This window comes from Bombina bombina, chromosome 3, assembly GCF_027579735.1.
Source record: "Bombina bombina isolate aBomBom1 chromosome 3, aBomBom1.pri, whole genome shotgun sequence".
NCBI lineage: Eukaryota > Metazoa > Chordata > Amphibia > Anura > Bombinatoridae > Bombina > Bombina bombina.
The window spans coordinates 635,104,027-635,120,485 of record NC_069501.1 but is presented as its reverse complement, the minus strand read 5'-3'; the positions used below and the strand labels follow the sequence as shown (position 1 = coordinate 635,120,485).

At 41.1% G+C, this 16,459-nt stretch overlaps 1 protein-coding gene across 1 annotated transcript in view; it reads right to left on the bottom strand.

Annotated features, from left to right (window-relative positions):
- Positions 1–16,459, bottom strand: part of MED13 (mediator complex subunit 13) — a 1,182,528-nt gene that overhangs the window by 649,672 nt on the left and 516,397 nt on the right. The window contains exon 18 of the mRNA XM_053707341.1: positions 39–262. Within this exon, the coding sequence (XP_053563316.1) occupies positions 39–262 (224 nt within the window). The remainder of the gene's footprint in view (positions 1–38; positions 263–16,459) is intronic.

The following is a 16,459-nucleotide window of genomic DNA, read 5'->3' as shown; positions in this document are numbered from 1 at the left end:
TTAAACCAGACAAAACAAACATAATAACCTATTATTACCTCATACATTGCAGTGAGATCACGAAAGAAACATTTGGCGCCGTTTAACAATGCCTCATTCTCAGGGCAGACAACAACATAAGCAATATCTCGCTGTGATCCATAAGGTTCTAGCAGCAATCTTTCCCAGTAAGGCAAGGCAAATGGTGACAACACTAGAAAGTCATAGTCGTACCCCACCAGAAATGTGGGAATAGGCAGTGGCTCTGGAGATTCATCAGTTCCTAAAAGAAGGAAGAAAAAAAAAATCAAACAAAGTAATTAAAGAAAAAAAAATGTTATAGCTTACCCGATTAATTCATTTATTTAATGGCGGCGAGAGTCCACAAGCTGTTACGTATGGGATATACATTCCTACCAGGAGGAGGCAAAGTTTTTCAAACCTAAAAAGCCCATAAACCCCCCCACCTCACTCATACCTCAGTTTAACGTATAGCCAAGTAGATTTGCACAATCAACAAATGCAAGATAGCAAGACAATACAATAGCACTTAGTCTGAACTTCAAATGAGTAGTAGATTTTTTTTTTGTTGACAATTTTAAAAGTTATGTCTATTTCCACTTCCCCTGTACCATGTGACAGTCATCAGCCAATCAAAAATGCATACACGTACCATGTGAAATCCATCAGCCATTCACAAATGCATACGTTTATTCTTGCACATGCTCAGTAGGAGCTGGTGACTCAAAAAGTTTAAATATAAAAAGACTGTGCACATTTTGTTAATGGAAGTAAATTGGAAAGTTGTTTAAAATTGCATGCTCTATCTGAATAATGAAAGTTTAATTTTGACTTGAGTGTCCCTTTAATTTATCAGGTAGGATATAAATTGTTTTTTTTTTTTCTTTTATATGTGGTTAGAGTCCACAAGCTGTTACGTATGGGACATAGTACCCAAGATGTGGAAGTTCACAAGTAAAGGGAGGGATTAAAAGAAAAACATTTTTTCCGCTGAGAAATTAAAGTGAATGTGAAGTTTAATGAATTAGTGCCCAGTATCTAAAATACTTTTTAAAAAGGGGCACTTTCATTCATTAAAAACTTTACATTAAAGATTCTTTTTTTAAAATACTTTAACTTTTCTTTATGGAAAGCAGAAAGGCGCTCCTCCGTCCACAGCTACTGCTGTAGTTAGCATATTGATGACAAATCCGGCTTCCTGCAATTGTTGCTTGCCCCCTTTAGCGTCCAGCTTATGAGGCAATATAACGATTGGAGAAAACCAGATTCGTCATCAATATGCTAACTACAGCAGGAGATGTGGGTGGAGGATCGCTGGTCTGTTTTTCATAAAGAAAGGTAGTATTTAAAAAAAACATCTTCAATGTAAAGTTTAATGAATGAAAGTGCCCCTGTTTTTAAGAGTATTTTTAGATACAAGGCATTTATTAATTAAACTTTAGATTCACTTTAAATCCAAAACCCAAAATTATTTATTTTAAGACAAACTCAATATATAGGCACAATTATCAAACAGACAACTGCCTGAGGACCTTTCTACCAAAGGCTGCTTCTGTAGAAGCAAAAACATCAAAATGGTAAAATTTAGTAAAGGTATGCAGAGCAGACCAAGTGGCTGCTTTGCCAATTTGATCAACTGAATACTCATTTTTGAAAGCCCAAGATGTGGCAACTGATCTAGTAGAATGAGCTGTAATGCTTTGTGGCTGTGGCTTACTTGCCTCCAAATCAGCTTTGTAAATCAAACGTTTCAAAACAGCAGCCTTCGAGCCTTTCTTAGAACCAAAAAAAAAAAGAACAAATAGGCTAGAAGTCTGTCTGGAATCCTTAGTAGCATCGACATAATATTTCAATGCTCTAACATCCAAATAATGCAAAGATTTCTCAGAAGCATCTTTTGCATTAGGACACAAGGAGGGAACAATAATTTCCCTATTAATGTTATGTGAGGAAACAACTTTAGACAAAAAACAAAAAAACATAATTTATGCTTACCTGATAAATTCCTTTCTTCTGTTGTGTGATCAGTCCACGGGTCATCATTACTTCTGGGATATAACTCCTCCCCAACAGGAAATGCAAGAGGATTCACCCAGCAGAGCTGCATATAGCTCCTCCCCCCTACGCCACTCCCAGTCATTCGACCAAGGACCAACGAGAAAGGAGAAACCAAGGGTGAAGAGGTGACTGTAGTATAATTTAGAAAATATTTGCCTGCCTTAAAAAAACAGGGCGGGCCGTGGACTGATCACACAACAGAAGAAAGGAATTTATCAGGTAAGCATAAATTATGTTTTCTTCTGTTATGTGTGATCAGTCCACGGGTCATCATTACTTCTGGGATACCAATACCAAAGCAAAAGTACACGGATGACGGGAGGGCTAGGCAGGCTCATTATACAGAAGGAACCACTGCCTGAAGAACCTTTCTCCCAAAAATAGCCTCCGAAGAAGCAAAAGTGTCAAATTTGTAAAATTTAAAAAAAAAGTATGGAGCGAAGACCAAGTTGCAGCCTTGCAAATCTGTTCAACAGAGGCCTCATTCTTAAAGGCCCAAGTGGAAGCCACAGCTCTAGTAGAATGAGCTGTAATTCTTTCAGGAGGCTGCTGTCCAGCAGTCTCATAGGCTAAACGAATTATGCTACGAAGCCAGAAGGAGAGAGAAGTAGCCGAAGCCTTTTGACCTCTCCTCTGACCAGAGTACACGACAAACAGGGAAGACGTTTGTCGAAATTCCTTAGTTGCCTGCAAATAGAACTTGAGGGCACGAACTACATCCAGATTGTGCAGAAGACGTTCCTTCTTTGAAGAAGGATTCGGACACAAGGAAGGAACAACGATCTCTTGATTGATATTCCTGTTAGTGACTACCTTAGGTAAGAACCCAGGTTTTGTACGCAGAACTACCTTATCCGAATGAAAAATCAAATAAGGAGAATCACAATGTAGAGCTGATAACTCAGAGACTCTCCGAGCAGAAGAAATAGCCATTAAAAATAGAACTTTCCAAGATAACAGTTTAATGTCAATGGAATGAAGGGGTTCAAACGGAACTCCTTGTAAAACGTTAAGAACCAGGTTTAAACTCCATGGTGGAGCAACAGTTTTAAACACAGGCTTGATCCTAGCTAAAGCTTGACAAAAGGCCTGGACGTCTGGATTTTCTGACAGACGCTTGTGCAACAAAATGGACAGAGCTGAGATCTGTCCCTTTAAAGAACTAGCCGATAAACCCTTATCTAAACCTTCTTGTAGAAAAGACAATATCCTAGGAATCCTAACCTTACTCCAAGAGTAACCTTTGGATTCGCACCAATATAAGTATTTACGCCATATTTTATGGTAAATCCTTCTAGTAACAGGCTTCCTAGCCTGTATTAAGGTATCAATAACTGACTCAGAAAAACCACGCTTTGATAAGATCAAGCGTTCAATTTCCAAGCAGTCAGCTTCAGAGAAGTTAGGTTTTGATATTTGAATGGACCCTGAATCAGAAGGTCCTGTCTTAGAGGTAGAGACCAAGGCGGACAGGATGACATGTCCACTAGATCTGCATACCAAGTCCTGCGTGGCCATGCAGGTGCTATTAGAATCACTGATGCTCTCTCCTGTTTGATTCTGGCAATCAATCGAGGAAGCATCGGGAAGGGTGGAAACACATAAGCCATCCTGAAGGTCCATGGTGCTGTCAAGGCATCTATCATAACTGCTTCCGGATCCCTGGATCTGGACCCGTAGCGAGGAAGTTTGGCGTTCTGACGAGACGCCATGAGATCTATTTGCGGTTTGCCCCAACGTCGAAGTATTTGGGCAAAGACCTCCGGATGAAGTTCCCACTCTCCCGGATGAAAAGTCTGACGACTCAAGAAATCCGCCTCCCAGTTCTCCACTCCCGGGATGTGGATTGCTGACAGGTGGCACGAGTGAGACTCTGCCCAGCGAATTATCTTTGATACTTCCATCATTGCTAGGGAGCTTCTTGTCCCTCCCTGATGGTTGATGTAAGCCACAGTCGTGATGTTGTCCGACTGAAACCTGATGAACCCCCGAGTTGATAACTGGGGCCAAGCCAGAAGGGCATTGAGAACTGCTCTCAATTCCAGAATGTTTATTGGAAGGAGGCTCTCCTCCTGATTCCATAATCCCTGAGTCTTCAGAGAATTCCAGACAGCGCCCCAACCTAGTAGGCTGGCGTCTGTTGTTACAATTGTCCAGTCTGGCCTGCTGAATGGCATCCCCCTGGACAGATGTGGCCGAGAAAGCCACCATAGAAGAGAATTTCTGGTCTCTTGATCCAGGTTCAGAGTAGGGGACAAATCTGAGTAATCCCCATTCCACTGACTTAGCATGCACAATTGCAGAGGTCTGAGATGTAGGCGAGCAAAAGGTACTATGTCCATTGCCGCTACCATTAAGCCGATCACCTCCATGTATTGAGCTACTGACGGGTGTTGAATGGAATGAAGGACACGGCATGCATTTTGAAGCTTTGTTAACCTGTCTTCTGTCAGGTAAATCTTCATTTCTACAGAATCTATCAGAGTCCCCAAGAAAGGAACTCTTGTGAGTGGAAAGAGAGCTCTTCTTTTCGTTCACCTTCCATCCATGCGACCTTAGAAATGCCAGTACTAACTCTGTATGAGACTTGGCAGTTTGAAAGCTTAGAGCTTGTATCAGAATGTCGTCCAGGTATGGAGCTACCGAAATTCCTCGCGGTCTTAGAACCGCTAGAAGAGTACCCAGAACCTTTGTGAAGATTCTTGGAGCCGTAGCCAATCCGAATGGAAGAGCTACAAATTGGTAATGCCTGTCTAGAAAGGCAAACCTTAGATACCGGTAATGATCTTTGTGAATCGGTATGTGAAGGTAAGCATCCTTTAAATCCACTGTGGTCATGTACTGACCTCTTTGGATCATGGGTAAAATTGTCCGAATAGTTTCCATTTTGAACGATGGAACTCTTAGGAATTTGTTTAGGATCTTTAAATCCAAGATTGGCCTGAAAGTTCCCTCTTTTTTGGAAACTACAAACAGATTTGAGTAAAACCCTTGTCCTTGTTCCGACCGCGGAACCGGATGGATCACTCCCATTAATAAAAGAGCTTGTACGCAGCGTAGAAACGCTTCTTTCTTTATCTGGTTTGTTGACAACCTTGACAGATGAAATCTCCCTCTTGGGGGAGAAGATTTGAAGTCCAGAAGGTATCCCTGAGATATGATCTCTAGCGCCCAGGGATCCTGAACATCTCTTGCCCAAGCCTGGGCGAAGAGAGAAAGTCTGCCCCCCACCAGATCCGGTCCCGGATCGGGGGCCCTCGATTTATGCTGTCTTAGGGGCAGCAGCAGGTTTCCTGGCCTGTTTGCCCTTGTTCCAGGACTGATTAGGTCTCCAGCCTTGTCTGTAGCGAGCAACAGTTCCTTCCTGTTTTGGTGCAGAGGAAGTTGATGCTGCTCCTGCTTTGAAATTACGAAAGGAACGAAAATTAGACTGTCTAGTCTTAGCTTTGGCTTTGTCCTGAGGCAGGGCATGGCCTTTACCTCCTGTAATGTCAGCGATAATCTCCTTCAACCCGGGCCCGAATAAGGTCTGCCCCTTGAAAGGTATATTAAGCAATTTAGATTTAGAAGTAACATCAGCTGACCAGGATTTTAGCCACAGTGCTCTGCGTGCCTGAATGGCGAATCCTGAATTCTTAGCCGTAAGCTTAGTTAAATGTACTACGGCTTCTGAAATGAAAGAATTAGCTAGTTTAAGGACTCTAAGCCTGTCCGTAATATCGTCCAGCGTAGCTGAACTAATGTTCTCTTCCAGAGATTCAATCCAGAATGCTGCAGCAGCCGTGACCGGCGCGATGCATGCAAGGGGTTGCAATATAAAACCTTGTTGAACAAACATTTTCTTAAGGTAACCCTCTAGTTTTTTATCCATTGGATCTGAAAAAGCACAGCTATCCTCAACCGGGATAGTGGTACGCTTAGCTAAGGTAGAAACTGCTCCCTCCACCTTAGGGACCGTTTGCCATAAGTCCCGTGTGGTGGTGTCTATTGGGAACATTTTTCTAAATATTGGAGGGGGTGAGAATGGCACACCGGGTCTATCCCACTCCTTAGTAACAATTTCAGTAAGTCTCTTAGGTATAGGAAAAACATCAGTACTCGCCGGTACCGCAAAATATTTATCCAACCTACACATTTTCTCTGGTATTGCAACTGTGTTACAATCATTCAGAGCCGCTAAAACCTCCCCTAGTAATACCCGGAGGTTCTCCAGTTTAAATTTAAAATTTGAAATATCTGAATCCAATCTGTTTGGATCAGAACCGTCACCCACAGAATGAAGCTCTCCGTCGTCATGCTCTGCAAGCTGTGACGCAGTATCAGACATGGCCCTAGTATTATCAGCGCACTCTGTTCTCACCCCAGAGTGATCACGCTTGCCTCTTAGTTCTGGTAATTTAGCCAAAACTTCAGTCATAACAGTAGCCATATCTTGTAATGTTATCTGTAATGGCCGCCCAGATGTACTGGGCGCAACAATATCACGCACCTCCCGGGCGGGAGATGCAGGTACTGACACGTGAGGTGAGTTAGTCGGCATAACTCTCCCCTCGCTGTTTGGTGAAATTTGTTCAATTTGTACAGATTGGCTTTTATTTAAAGTAGCATCAATACAGTTAGTACATAAATTTCTATTGGGCTCCACCTTGGCATTGGAACAAATAACACAGGTATCTTCCTCTGAATCAGACATGTTTAACACACTCGCAATTAAACTTGCAACTTGGCTACAGTCTTATTTAACAAAAAACGTACTGTGCCTCAAAGAAGCACTAAACGATTAAATGACAGTTGAAATAACGAACTGAAAAACAGTTATAGCATCAATCCTTGTAAACAACCCAATTTAGCAAAGGTCTGTTCCCATTAGCAAAGCAAAATCAATTAAATCTGAAAGCATAAAAAAATTACTGAGTAACGTTTTTTATCACAGTCAATATACAAGTCTCACAGCTCTGCTGAGAGAATCTACCTCCCTCAAAAGAAGTTTTGAAGACCCCTGAGTTCTGTAGAGATGAACCGGATCATGCAGGAAATACAATGAGTAACTGACTGGAAATTTTTGATGCGTAGCAAAGAGCGCCAAAAAACGGCCCCTCCCCCTCACACACAGCAGTGAGAGAGAAACGAAACTGTCACAATTAGAATAAGCAACTGCCAAGTGGAAAAATAGTGCCCAAACATATATTCACCCAGTACCTCAGTAAATGCAAACGAATCTACATTCCAGCAAAAACGTTTAACATAATTAATACCTATTAAAGGTTTAATGTACTTTTTACAGAGTAATTCCAGTGAGTAAAGTATACATACATGACATATTATCGGTATGGCAGGATTTTCTCATCAATTCCATTGTCAGAAAATAAAAACTGCTACATACCTCTATGCAGATTCATCTGCCCGCTGTCCCCTGATCTGAAGCTTTACCTCTCCTCAGACGGCCGAGAACAGCAATATGATCTTAACGACTCCGGCTAAAATCATAGTAAAACTCTGGTAGATTCTTCTTCAAACTCTGCCAGAGAGGCAATAACACACTCCGGTGCCATTGTAAAATAACAAACTTTTGATTGAAGTCATAAAAACTAAGAATAATCACCATAGTCCTCTTACACATCCTATCTAGTCGTTGGGTGCAAGAGAATGACTGGGAGTGGCGTAGGGGGGAGGAGCTATATGCAGCTCTGCTGGGTGAATCCTCTTGCATTTCCTGTTGGGGAGGAGTTATATCCCAGAAGTAATGATGACCCGTGGACTGATCACACATAACAGAAGAAAACTAAAACAGCTTTATATTGATGGGAAATCAAATAAGGAGGCTCACAAGAGAAAGCAGACAATTCAGAGACTCTCCTAGCAGAAGAGATTGCCAAAAGAAACAACACTTTCCATGAAAGAAGCTTAATGTCCAGCTTGTGCATAGGCTCAAAAGGAGGAGCCTGTAAGACTTTCAATACTAGATTAAGACTCTGAGGAGGAGAAATAGGACTATTAACAGGTTTAATCTGAATAAAGGATTGAAAAAAAACATTTAACAGATTAGCAAACTTCCTATGAAATACAGAAAGAGCAGAGATTTGTCCTTTCAAAGAACTGAGCAGACAAACCCAGGGCTGGACTGGTAAATCAGACCGGCCCTGGAAATTTGTATAGACCGGCCCAGCCACGCCCCCTACAACCCAGCCACACCCCCTTCGGCCCAGCCCATACAAATTCTGAAACTTGCCAGAAATAATGCTGCAGTGCACCCCTCCCTCACATAAACCTCCCAGACCCCTTCAGTGCTAAAACATGGCTGCAATTAATGACCCAGAGGTCCCCTTCAGGGATGACTTGTTTAAACTATGGAGGCAAAAAATGCCAGTACTCCCAATTCTGTTCCCACAAAATAAACAGATATTTATAAAAACTCAGAAAAATATTACACACAATTACTATAATACACACATATATATATTTACACACACACTTATGAGAAAAAAACAATATCGTTGATTGGAGTAGCCGTGTAAGTCCAGAAATTTAGATAGCAAAATAACAAGAATATTGCATTGAGCAATGATACTTTTTTATTGGACTAACTATATATTATAAATGTATAGTTAGTCCAATAAAAAAATATCATTGCTTAATGCAATACTTTTGTGATTTTGAGATATATATATATATATATATATATATATATTTATACACATACACACACACACATTATATATAAATACATACATACATACATACATACATACAGGTAGCCCTCAGTTTACACTGGGGTTAGGTTCCAGGAGGAATGGTTGTAAATCGAATCCATTGTAAATTGAAACCCAGTTTATAATGTAAGTCAATGGGAAGTGAGGGGGTTAGGTTCCAGGCCCCTCTCAAAATTGTCATAAGTAATACCTTAATGAACAAAAACATTTGCTAACAGCACCTATTTAAATAATCACACAACAGACTGCATCATCAAACAAAGTTTAATGAACAAAAACGTTTTTTTACTTGCATTTATCTGCAATTAGTTCTCTGCATTGTTAGCATGTTAGATAATATTGGGTCTGCACCTGTTCTATGCATTTCAATCTGCAGTGATTAAGCAGTTAGGCACCCTCACCTCAAGCAGCTGGACAGGAAGATAATAGGGAAGTGGCTGCTAAAACTTGTTGCTCGATAGCTAATGTCTGCTCTGTGTACACAGACCAATTTCAGACTGTTAAGTTGCATAACTTTGCTGCAAAACAAGCGGACAGCTCCACCTACTGGCTATTTTAATGCGTGCACTTTGGTTTCCAAAGCTTTTCAATAGCAGTCACATGACTGAAAAACCCCAGGGCCACCTGTGTGTGTGTGTGTGTGTGTGTGTGTATATATATGTATATGTGTATATATATATATATATATATATATATATATATATATATATGTATATGGGTTAACTAAACTGTACAACTCTGCAGAGAGGGAGGCTGACCGCACTTGCCCAGGTTACATTAACAATAAGAAGAGATAACCTCTGACTCCTCTTACCTCTCTTTCATTTCATTCAATATGGCTCTCTCAGCCAGAAAGGAGGGGGAAGGGGATTGCAGTGCTGTGCTCTCTGACAACACCGGAATAGATAACAATTGTTTTAACCTGAGCTGGCCATGCAGGAGCTTCAGTTTAGTCAGAGTATGCACAGGCTATCACAGCATGGAGAAAAAGCAATTCAATTATCCCTGGTACAGTCAACGGGGTCAGACAAGGAGGAACAAACTGGCTGTCTGGCTGCTTATGCAGAAACAAAACAACATGGCTAATTATAATATTCCAAAAGTTTAACGATCGCATATTTGCAAATAGTAGTTTGCTCAAATTTGCAGATCGAAATAATGACAATGCAATCTTTTTGGAATATTCCATATACAGCTGCTTCTGTCAGCCAGGCCGGACTTACCTCCTGCTTCCACTGTCACAGCGCACCGCTCACACGGACCCCCACACAAACTTGAGTGCCTGTGCCCCCACCCTCTCTAACCCAGGAAGTTACAGCCAGTTAATAAAAATAATTTTTAATATATAAAATAGTATTATTACTAAAAAAAAGTTTCCTTAATTAGTGCTGCCTGCATCTGTCTGCAGTGGCAGCGGGCCCTCTATCCTCTAAGATGCCGACGAGCCCGACTTGTCAGTCCGCTTGGAGGCGGAGCGTAAGCTGAGTGAGGAGGCAGAGCACTGACTGAGCAGCCCGGCGGCAGCCCACGGGCATTATAGCATCATTAATTATAAATAAATATTCAGTATTCGACCTCCGCGGCCTGCACCTATTCAAATTATTTCATAATCATATGCAAATTGAAAGGCTTTGCTTGCAGGCATAGCCCTTGAAGCCAACTCGCCGCTAATTGAATGATCATGATGCTACTCTGCTCTCTATTGCAGAAGCCAGCACAGAGAGCTGACTCAGCTGCCAGTCCACCAGGATTTTTCCCGGTATCCCGGCTGCCCAATCCGGCCCTGGACAAACCTTTATCTAAACCATTCTGCAAAAACTGAAGAATTCTAAACAAATGCCAGGAAGATTGGTACACCACGAAATATAAAAGTTTTACAAACTTTGTGATAAATTTTCCTAGAAACAGGCTTGAGAGCCTGAATCAGTGCTAATCACAGAGTCAAAGAATCCTCTTTGACAGAGAACTAAGCGTTCAATTTCAATGCCATGTAGAGACTTTATATCTGGATGGAAGAAGGGACCTTGAAACAGGTCAGCACACCAAATCCTGTGAGGTCACACTGGAGCTATTAGGGTTACAAACTACTGTTCCAATTTTATCTTGGAAATCCCTTTGGATAGTAGGGACAGAGGGGGAAATATATAAGCAGGCTGGAAAGACCAGGGAACTGCTAGAGCATCCAACACCTCTTCCCGAGGATCCATGGACCTTGCAAGGTATCTGGGAAGTTTGTTGTTCTAACGAGAAGCCATCAGATCTATTTCTGGTAGGCCCCAGTATTTTACAATTAGATAAAATAAATTGTGGTTGAGAGACCACTCTCCTGGATGTAGGGACTGACAACTGATGTAGTCTACCTCCCAGCTGTCCACCCCTGGGATGTGAATCCCAGTGATGAGGCAGAAATTGGTTTCCGCCAAGAGAGGATTCAAGATACTTCTATCATTGCTAGGGAACTGAGAGTTCCCCCTTTATGATTGACATACGCAACTGCTGTAATATTGTCTTTCTGAAAACCGAGATAAGGCTCCCTTTCCAATAGAGGCAAAGCCTGAAGGGCCCTAAAGAGTGTACAGAGTTCCAAAACATTAATTGGCAACCTCGCCTCCCGATGATTACAAACCCCTTGTGCTGTCAGAGTCCCCCAGACAGCTCCCTAACCTGAAATACTTGCATCTGTAGTGATCACAGACCAGGAAGGCAAGCAAAAAAGCCCCTTGAATTAAAGAAAGGTGATTCAGCCACCAAGTCAGAGATAGGTGTGTATTGGGATCTAAGAATATCTCTTGGGATATCTGAGTATAATACTTGCACCATTGACGTAGCATACAAAGCTGAAGAGGTCTCATACAAAAGCGAGCAAATGGAATTGCGTCCGAAGCTGCAATCATGAGGCCAAGTACTTCCATACACAGAGACAATGAAGGGAATAGGAGAGACAATGAAGGGAATGGGAGAGACAATGAAGGGAATGGGAGAGACTGTAGGTTCAGACAAGCTGATATTAATTTTATTTGTCTCTTTTCGGTCAGAGAAAGTGGCACGAACACTAAATCTATCTGGAAACCTAAAAAGGTGACCCTTTGTCTGAGGAATCAAGGAACTCTTAGGTAAATTGATCCCCCAACCATGTCTTTGAAGAAACAATAGTTTTTTGTGTGAAATTCTGCTAAATGAGATGATTGAGCCTGTTCTAATATATCCTCCAGGTAAGGAAATACTGCAATACCCTGAGCTCTGATTACAGATAAAAGGGCACTGAGAACCTTGTTAAATATTCTTGGAGCTGTAGCTAGACCAAACAAAAGATAAACAAACTCATGCTTTTCCAGAAAAGAAAACACCTCAAAAAATGGTAGTGTTCTGGGTGAATATGGATGTAAAGGTAAGCATCCTGTAAATCAGGGGTGCCCGATAGGTAGATTGGGATCTACCAGTACATCCCGAAGGCTCTGCTGGTAGATCACGGCTGATCAAAATTATGTGGTCAAGTTAAGCAATCTCAACACTGGGGCGTGAGTAGAGTATGGTTGCTAGGGATACCGCTTAATCTACCGCTGTGTGTGGACAGGTCATTAAACAGTCTGATAGTCGGACACGAAAAGTGCTACAGGATTGGATCTTGAGGGACATCAATGTCAACCAATCAATGTAGATGATTTTTGAATGACAACACAATTGGTCTATCAAAAGCATGGTTCAATGAGTACTCTCCAAATGGATATGGTGGTATAGTATAGTTAGAAGGGTAAGCGTCGATAGATAGAAAAAGTAAATGCGGAGGCTACTGTGCTTTGCTAAAGGAACGGGTCTGATTGACGTCTGTGAAATTAATGTGTTGACCCGGTAAGACATGGCCTGCATGGCGCACTATTAAAATTTATTTGTGTAAGCCTCACTGGGTCATATCATATCAGACCAAACCCGCGGCGCAAAGTAATTTGAATGCAGTGTTTTGTAACATGGCACAAGGAGTTGCTCCTGTTAACCAAAATTAAAGACAGTGCTACTTTTGTCCTAAGGATTAATCTGTTGTATCTTAATGCTTTTGCACATACATGTGTTCCTAAATCATGCAACCTTAAAGGGATATGAAACATTTTAATTTTTCTAATTAACTCCTATTATCAATTTTCATTCATTCTCTTTATTTGGAAAAGCAGGAATGTAAGCTTGGGAGCCGGCCCATTTTTAGTGAGTAGATCTCATTTAGGTGTTCATTTGAAAAGTAGATCCCAACACAAAGTGTGGGCACCCCTGCTGTAAATCTTTTGTGGACATAAAGTGACCTTGTTGAACAAAAGGCAGAATAGTTTCTGTTTTAAAAGTTGGAATTCTTATCAATTTGTTTAGTTTTCAGACCCAGAATTGGTCTGAAAGAGTCTTCCTTTTATACAATGAAGAGATTTGAAAAAAATCTGATACATTATAGAAAAGCCTGAGCGAATATTGGATGTTTTGGAATATGGTGAGAAAGAACCTTCCTGTGGGAGGTCTTATTTTGAATCTATGTTTACCAAAAATGTGACAACCGTATTTTTAATAGAAATTTATTTCTAGCTGTAGACCTTGTACTGAAATATTTTAATCAATAGGTCAATACAGATAGTTGTGCATAGGCATTATAATCAATAGTCAAAGGAAACAACCCACATAAGTAGGTAAAAGAAATGCCTTTGAGCACAATTGGAAAAAGGATTTTACTGTAGTATAATTGTTTTAAAAATTAACTTTTATTAATATAAATTATAAGAACAGACAGCTATGAAAATTTGCTGCCCTGCAAAATATTAAAAACACTACAATACTGGTCATGGAAGTATATCCAGTTGAATTCAAACTTTATTAGTTGCTAATTTGAGGTTACTGTGACTATATGCTCTTTAGCATTAGTTCAAATATCTAGCGTATTATATTGTATCATTCACCAATTGTTGCAGTGAACTTACAATCTCGGTTTAAAGGGCTACAACTTTGTTGGAGATAGTACTGTTGAACATATAGAATCAGGGCGAATAATATCGTACAGGTTAGTATATCTCACTGTATAAAATGCCCCAATAAGTATTCTAACTTTCAAGGGTCTCTGATCACAACAGCTTATAATAAAATTGAGCCCTATAAATGCGAAATAAATAAGTTCAAATCAGAAGATATTGCGCTTGGAAATATATTCGTAAATGTTTACTAAAGGGCCTGAAACAGTAAACGCTTCAAATTCTGACTGCTGCCCTGGCTTGGCGCCAGGAAAGCGGCAGTTAAAGTTTGTAATATAAAGTTGACTGTGATAAATATTCTATAATTAGACCAGTAAAGAGCACCTTTAGACCAGTAAAGAATACTTATAACACTAATGGACCAATTGTCTCCCTCTTGAACGAGGGGCCATTTAAAAACTTGTTTAAGCACTACAGGTCCAACTCGGATGGAAAGTTCCCTCCTCCTTTGGCTTTGGAACCTTGAAAAGGTTTGAATAGTATCCCAAACCTCTCACTGCGATAGGCACTGGGACAATAACGCCTAAGAGGACAGATCCCTTACGCATCCCAGAAAGGCTTCCCTCTTTTCTGGTCAGCCGAGACTTGAAACCTATCTTGTAACCCTGAGCTATGATCTCCAGGACCCATGGATCCTGCATGTCCCTGAAGCAAGCAACTGAAAAGAGCAATAGTCTGCCCCCTACATGATCCAGAAGAGGACCTGGGACCACCCGTTCATGCCAACTTCGACTCAGCGGGCTTCTTGCTCTGCTTGGATGTATTCCAGGACTGAGCCAACTTCCAAGAGCCCTTGGTTTGCTCAGGCTTAGTGGAGGACTGCCAACATGGGCTTTATCAAAACGAAAATTACGAAAACTGTGACCGTGGAGATAATTGAGTCCAGGCCTGGACCAAACAAAATCATTCCCTTAAAGGGGAGGCAAAGAAGTCTAGACTTAGAAGTCATATTCACAGACCATGACTTCAGCCAGAGCCTGAACAGAAAAAACTGAAGTCTTAACACTTAAGCGAATAATCTGCCTAATAGCATCACAGATAAAAGAATTAGCAACCCTCAAAGCCGTAAATCTTTCCTGAGAAACACTGAGGGAACCTCTCCACCCCAATCAATCCTATAAGGAATCATATCAGAAGGTAGTTTCTCCAGCAACCGCGGCAACGGCCGCCTCCGGTTTAAACAAATATCCTGAATGTTGAAACAACTTTCTTAACAGAGTTTCCACCCTTTATCCATGGGCTCTTAAAACGACGAGCTACCCTCAAAAGGGATAGTAATACGTTAGCAAGGGTGAAGATAGCGCCATCGCTTTTAGGGACGGAACCGCACAACTCCATTGAGAGTCCAGGACCGTGAACGATTTGTAAAAAGGAGAGAAGAGAAACAATTCAGTCCTATTCATTCTTAATTATGTTCGCCATCTAACAGGAGCAGGGGAGGATAATGTACCACCCTGTCCTCAAATTCTATCCAATTTAGGAATCAAAGGTTCCTCAGGCAATTTGGCCTCTGGAACTACTGAATTCGCCAAAAAACTTCCTTTAGAAGAAACGCAAATTCCTAAAACTAAAGTCTGGTTCCTCCGCAGCCAGAGGTTTAGAGATAGCAGACATCGACCCAGTATGTTCATACTCTGAATTTTTAGAAAGAACTTCATCCTCTGATAACCCTATCAGTTAAATCCAATAAATTATCTGATGTACTTTGGGAAGGAGTGCAACATGTAACCTTTCGTCTGCGCTTAGCAGGGCGAGGTAAAGCATTAAAGGCCGCAGACACCACTGTCTGAGCAGCGCAGTGACGTCTGGTGAAAAAATGGCCCCCTCCAGATGGAGGATAAGCAATGCAATGGGAAAACTGCATGTGTAGGGAGAGAAGCATGAAGGGTACGCACCTCACTGGACGACAGACAGCTCCTCAGAGGTGGACCGCTCAGTGGTAAGAAAAATATTTTATATTATCACATTATCAAGGCATATGGAACATAATTGAGTGGACGTACTAAGGCCTCCTCACAATATAAACAGGAATTACTCTTTAGGAATAGAGGGAGGGACCTCTAAGTAATAGAATACTCCATAGCTAGTGCAATAACCGGAGAACTACAGAAATAAAACAATATTTTATTCAAAATAGCTGTACCTTTATATCCCGATGGCTGGGGCACTCCCCCCACCTCCCATGACCCAGACAGTACAGAGAGTTAGAACTCCTCTCCGATAGACACCCGGTCAGGAAAGAGGGACAGAATCATATGGTGCACAATGCTGGACCGTCCCTGCTATGAGAAAAAGAGTGCCAAGCTTGTATGCATGGTTTTTAAAGTGAAAGTGAAACCTGTATATTCAATAACAGCCTATGAGCCCATAACATCTCACACATAAAGCAGCATAAAATCAAATAAATATATGATTATTCCCCCTGTTCAATAATCCCCCTCAGGAGATATTAAAGGATTACTTTCTGTTATAATTTTTAAGCTAAACAACTAACATATTAAAGTTAATAAACAATTAAAACCTACTGACCTATATTTTCTCCAAAACGAAGTTTCATAACGTTCTAAAAGTTATCTCTTTTATTCGCCGATGATGTCACGTTATCCTGCCCACTATTTTCAGCACTGCGTGTTCAAAATACTTAAACCAATAACTTTGTGTTTAAAGTGCCATTTTGAAACCTAGGTATTG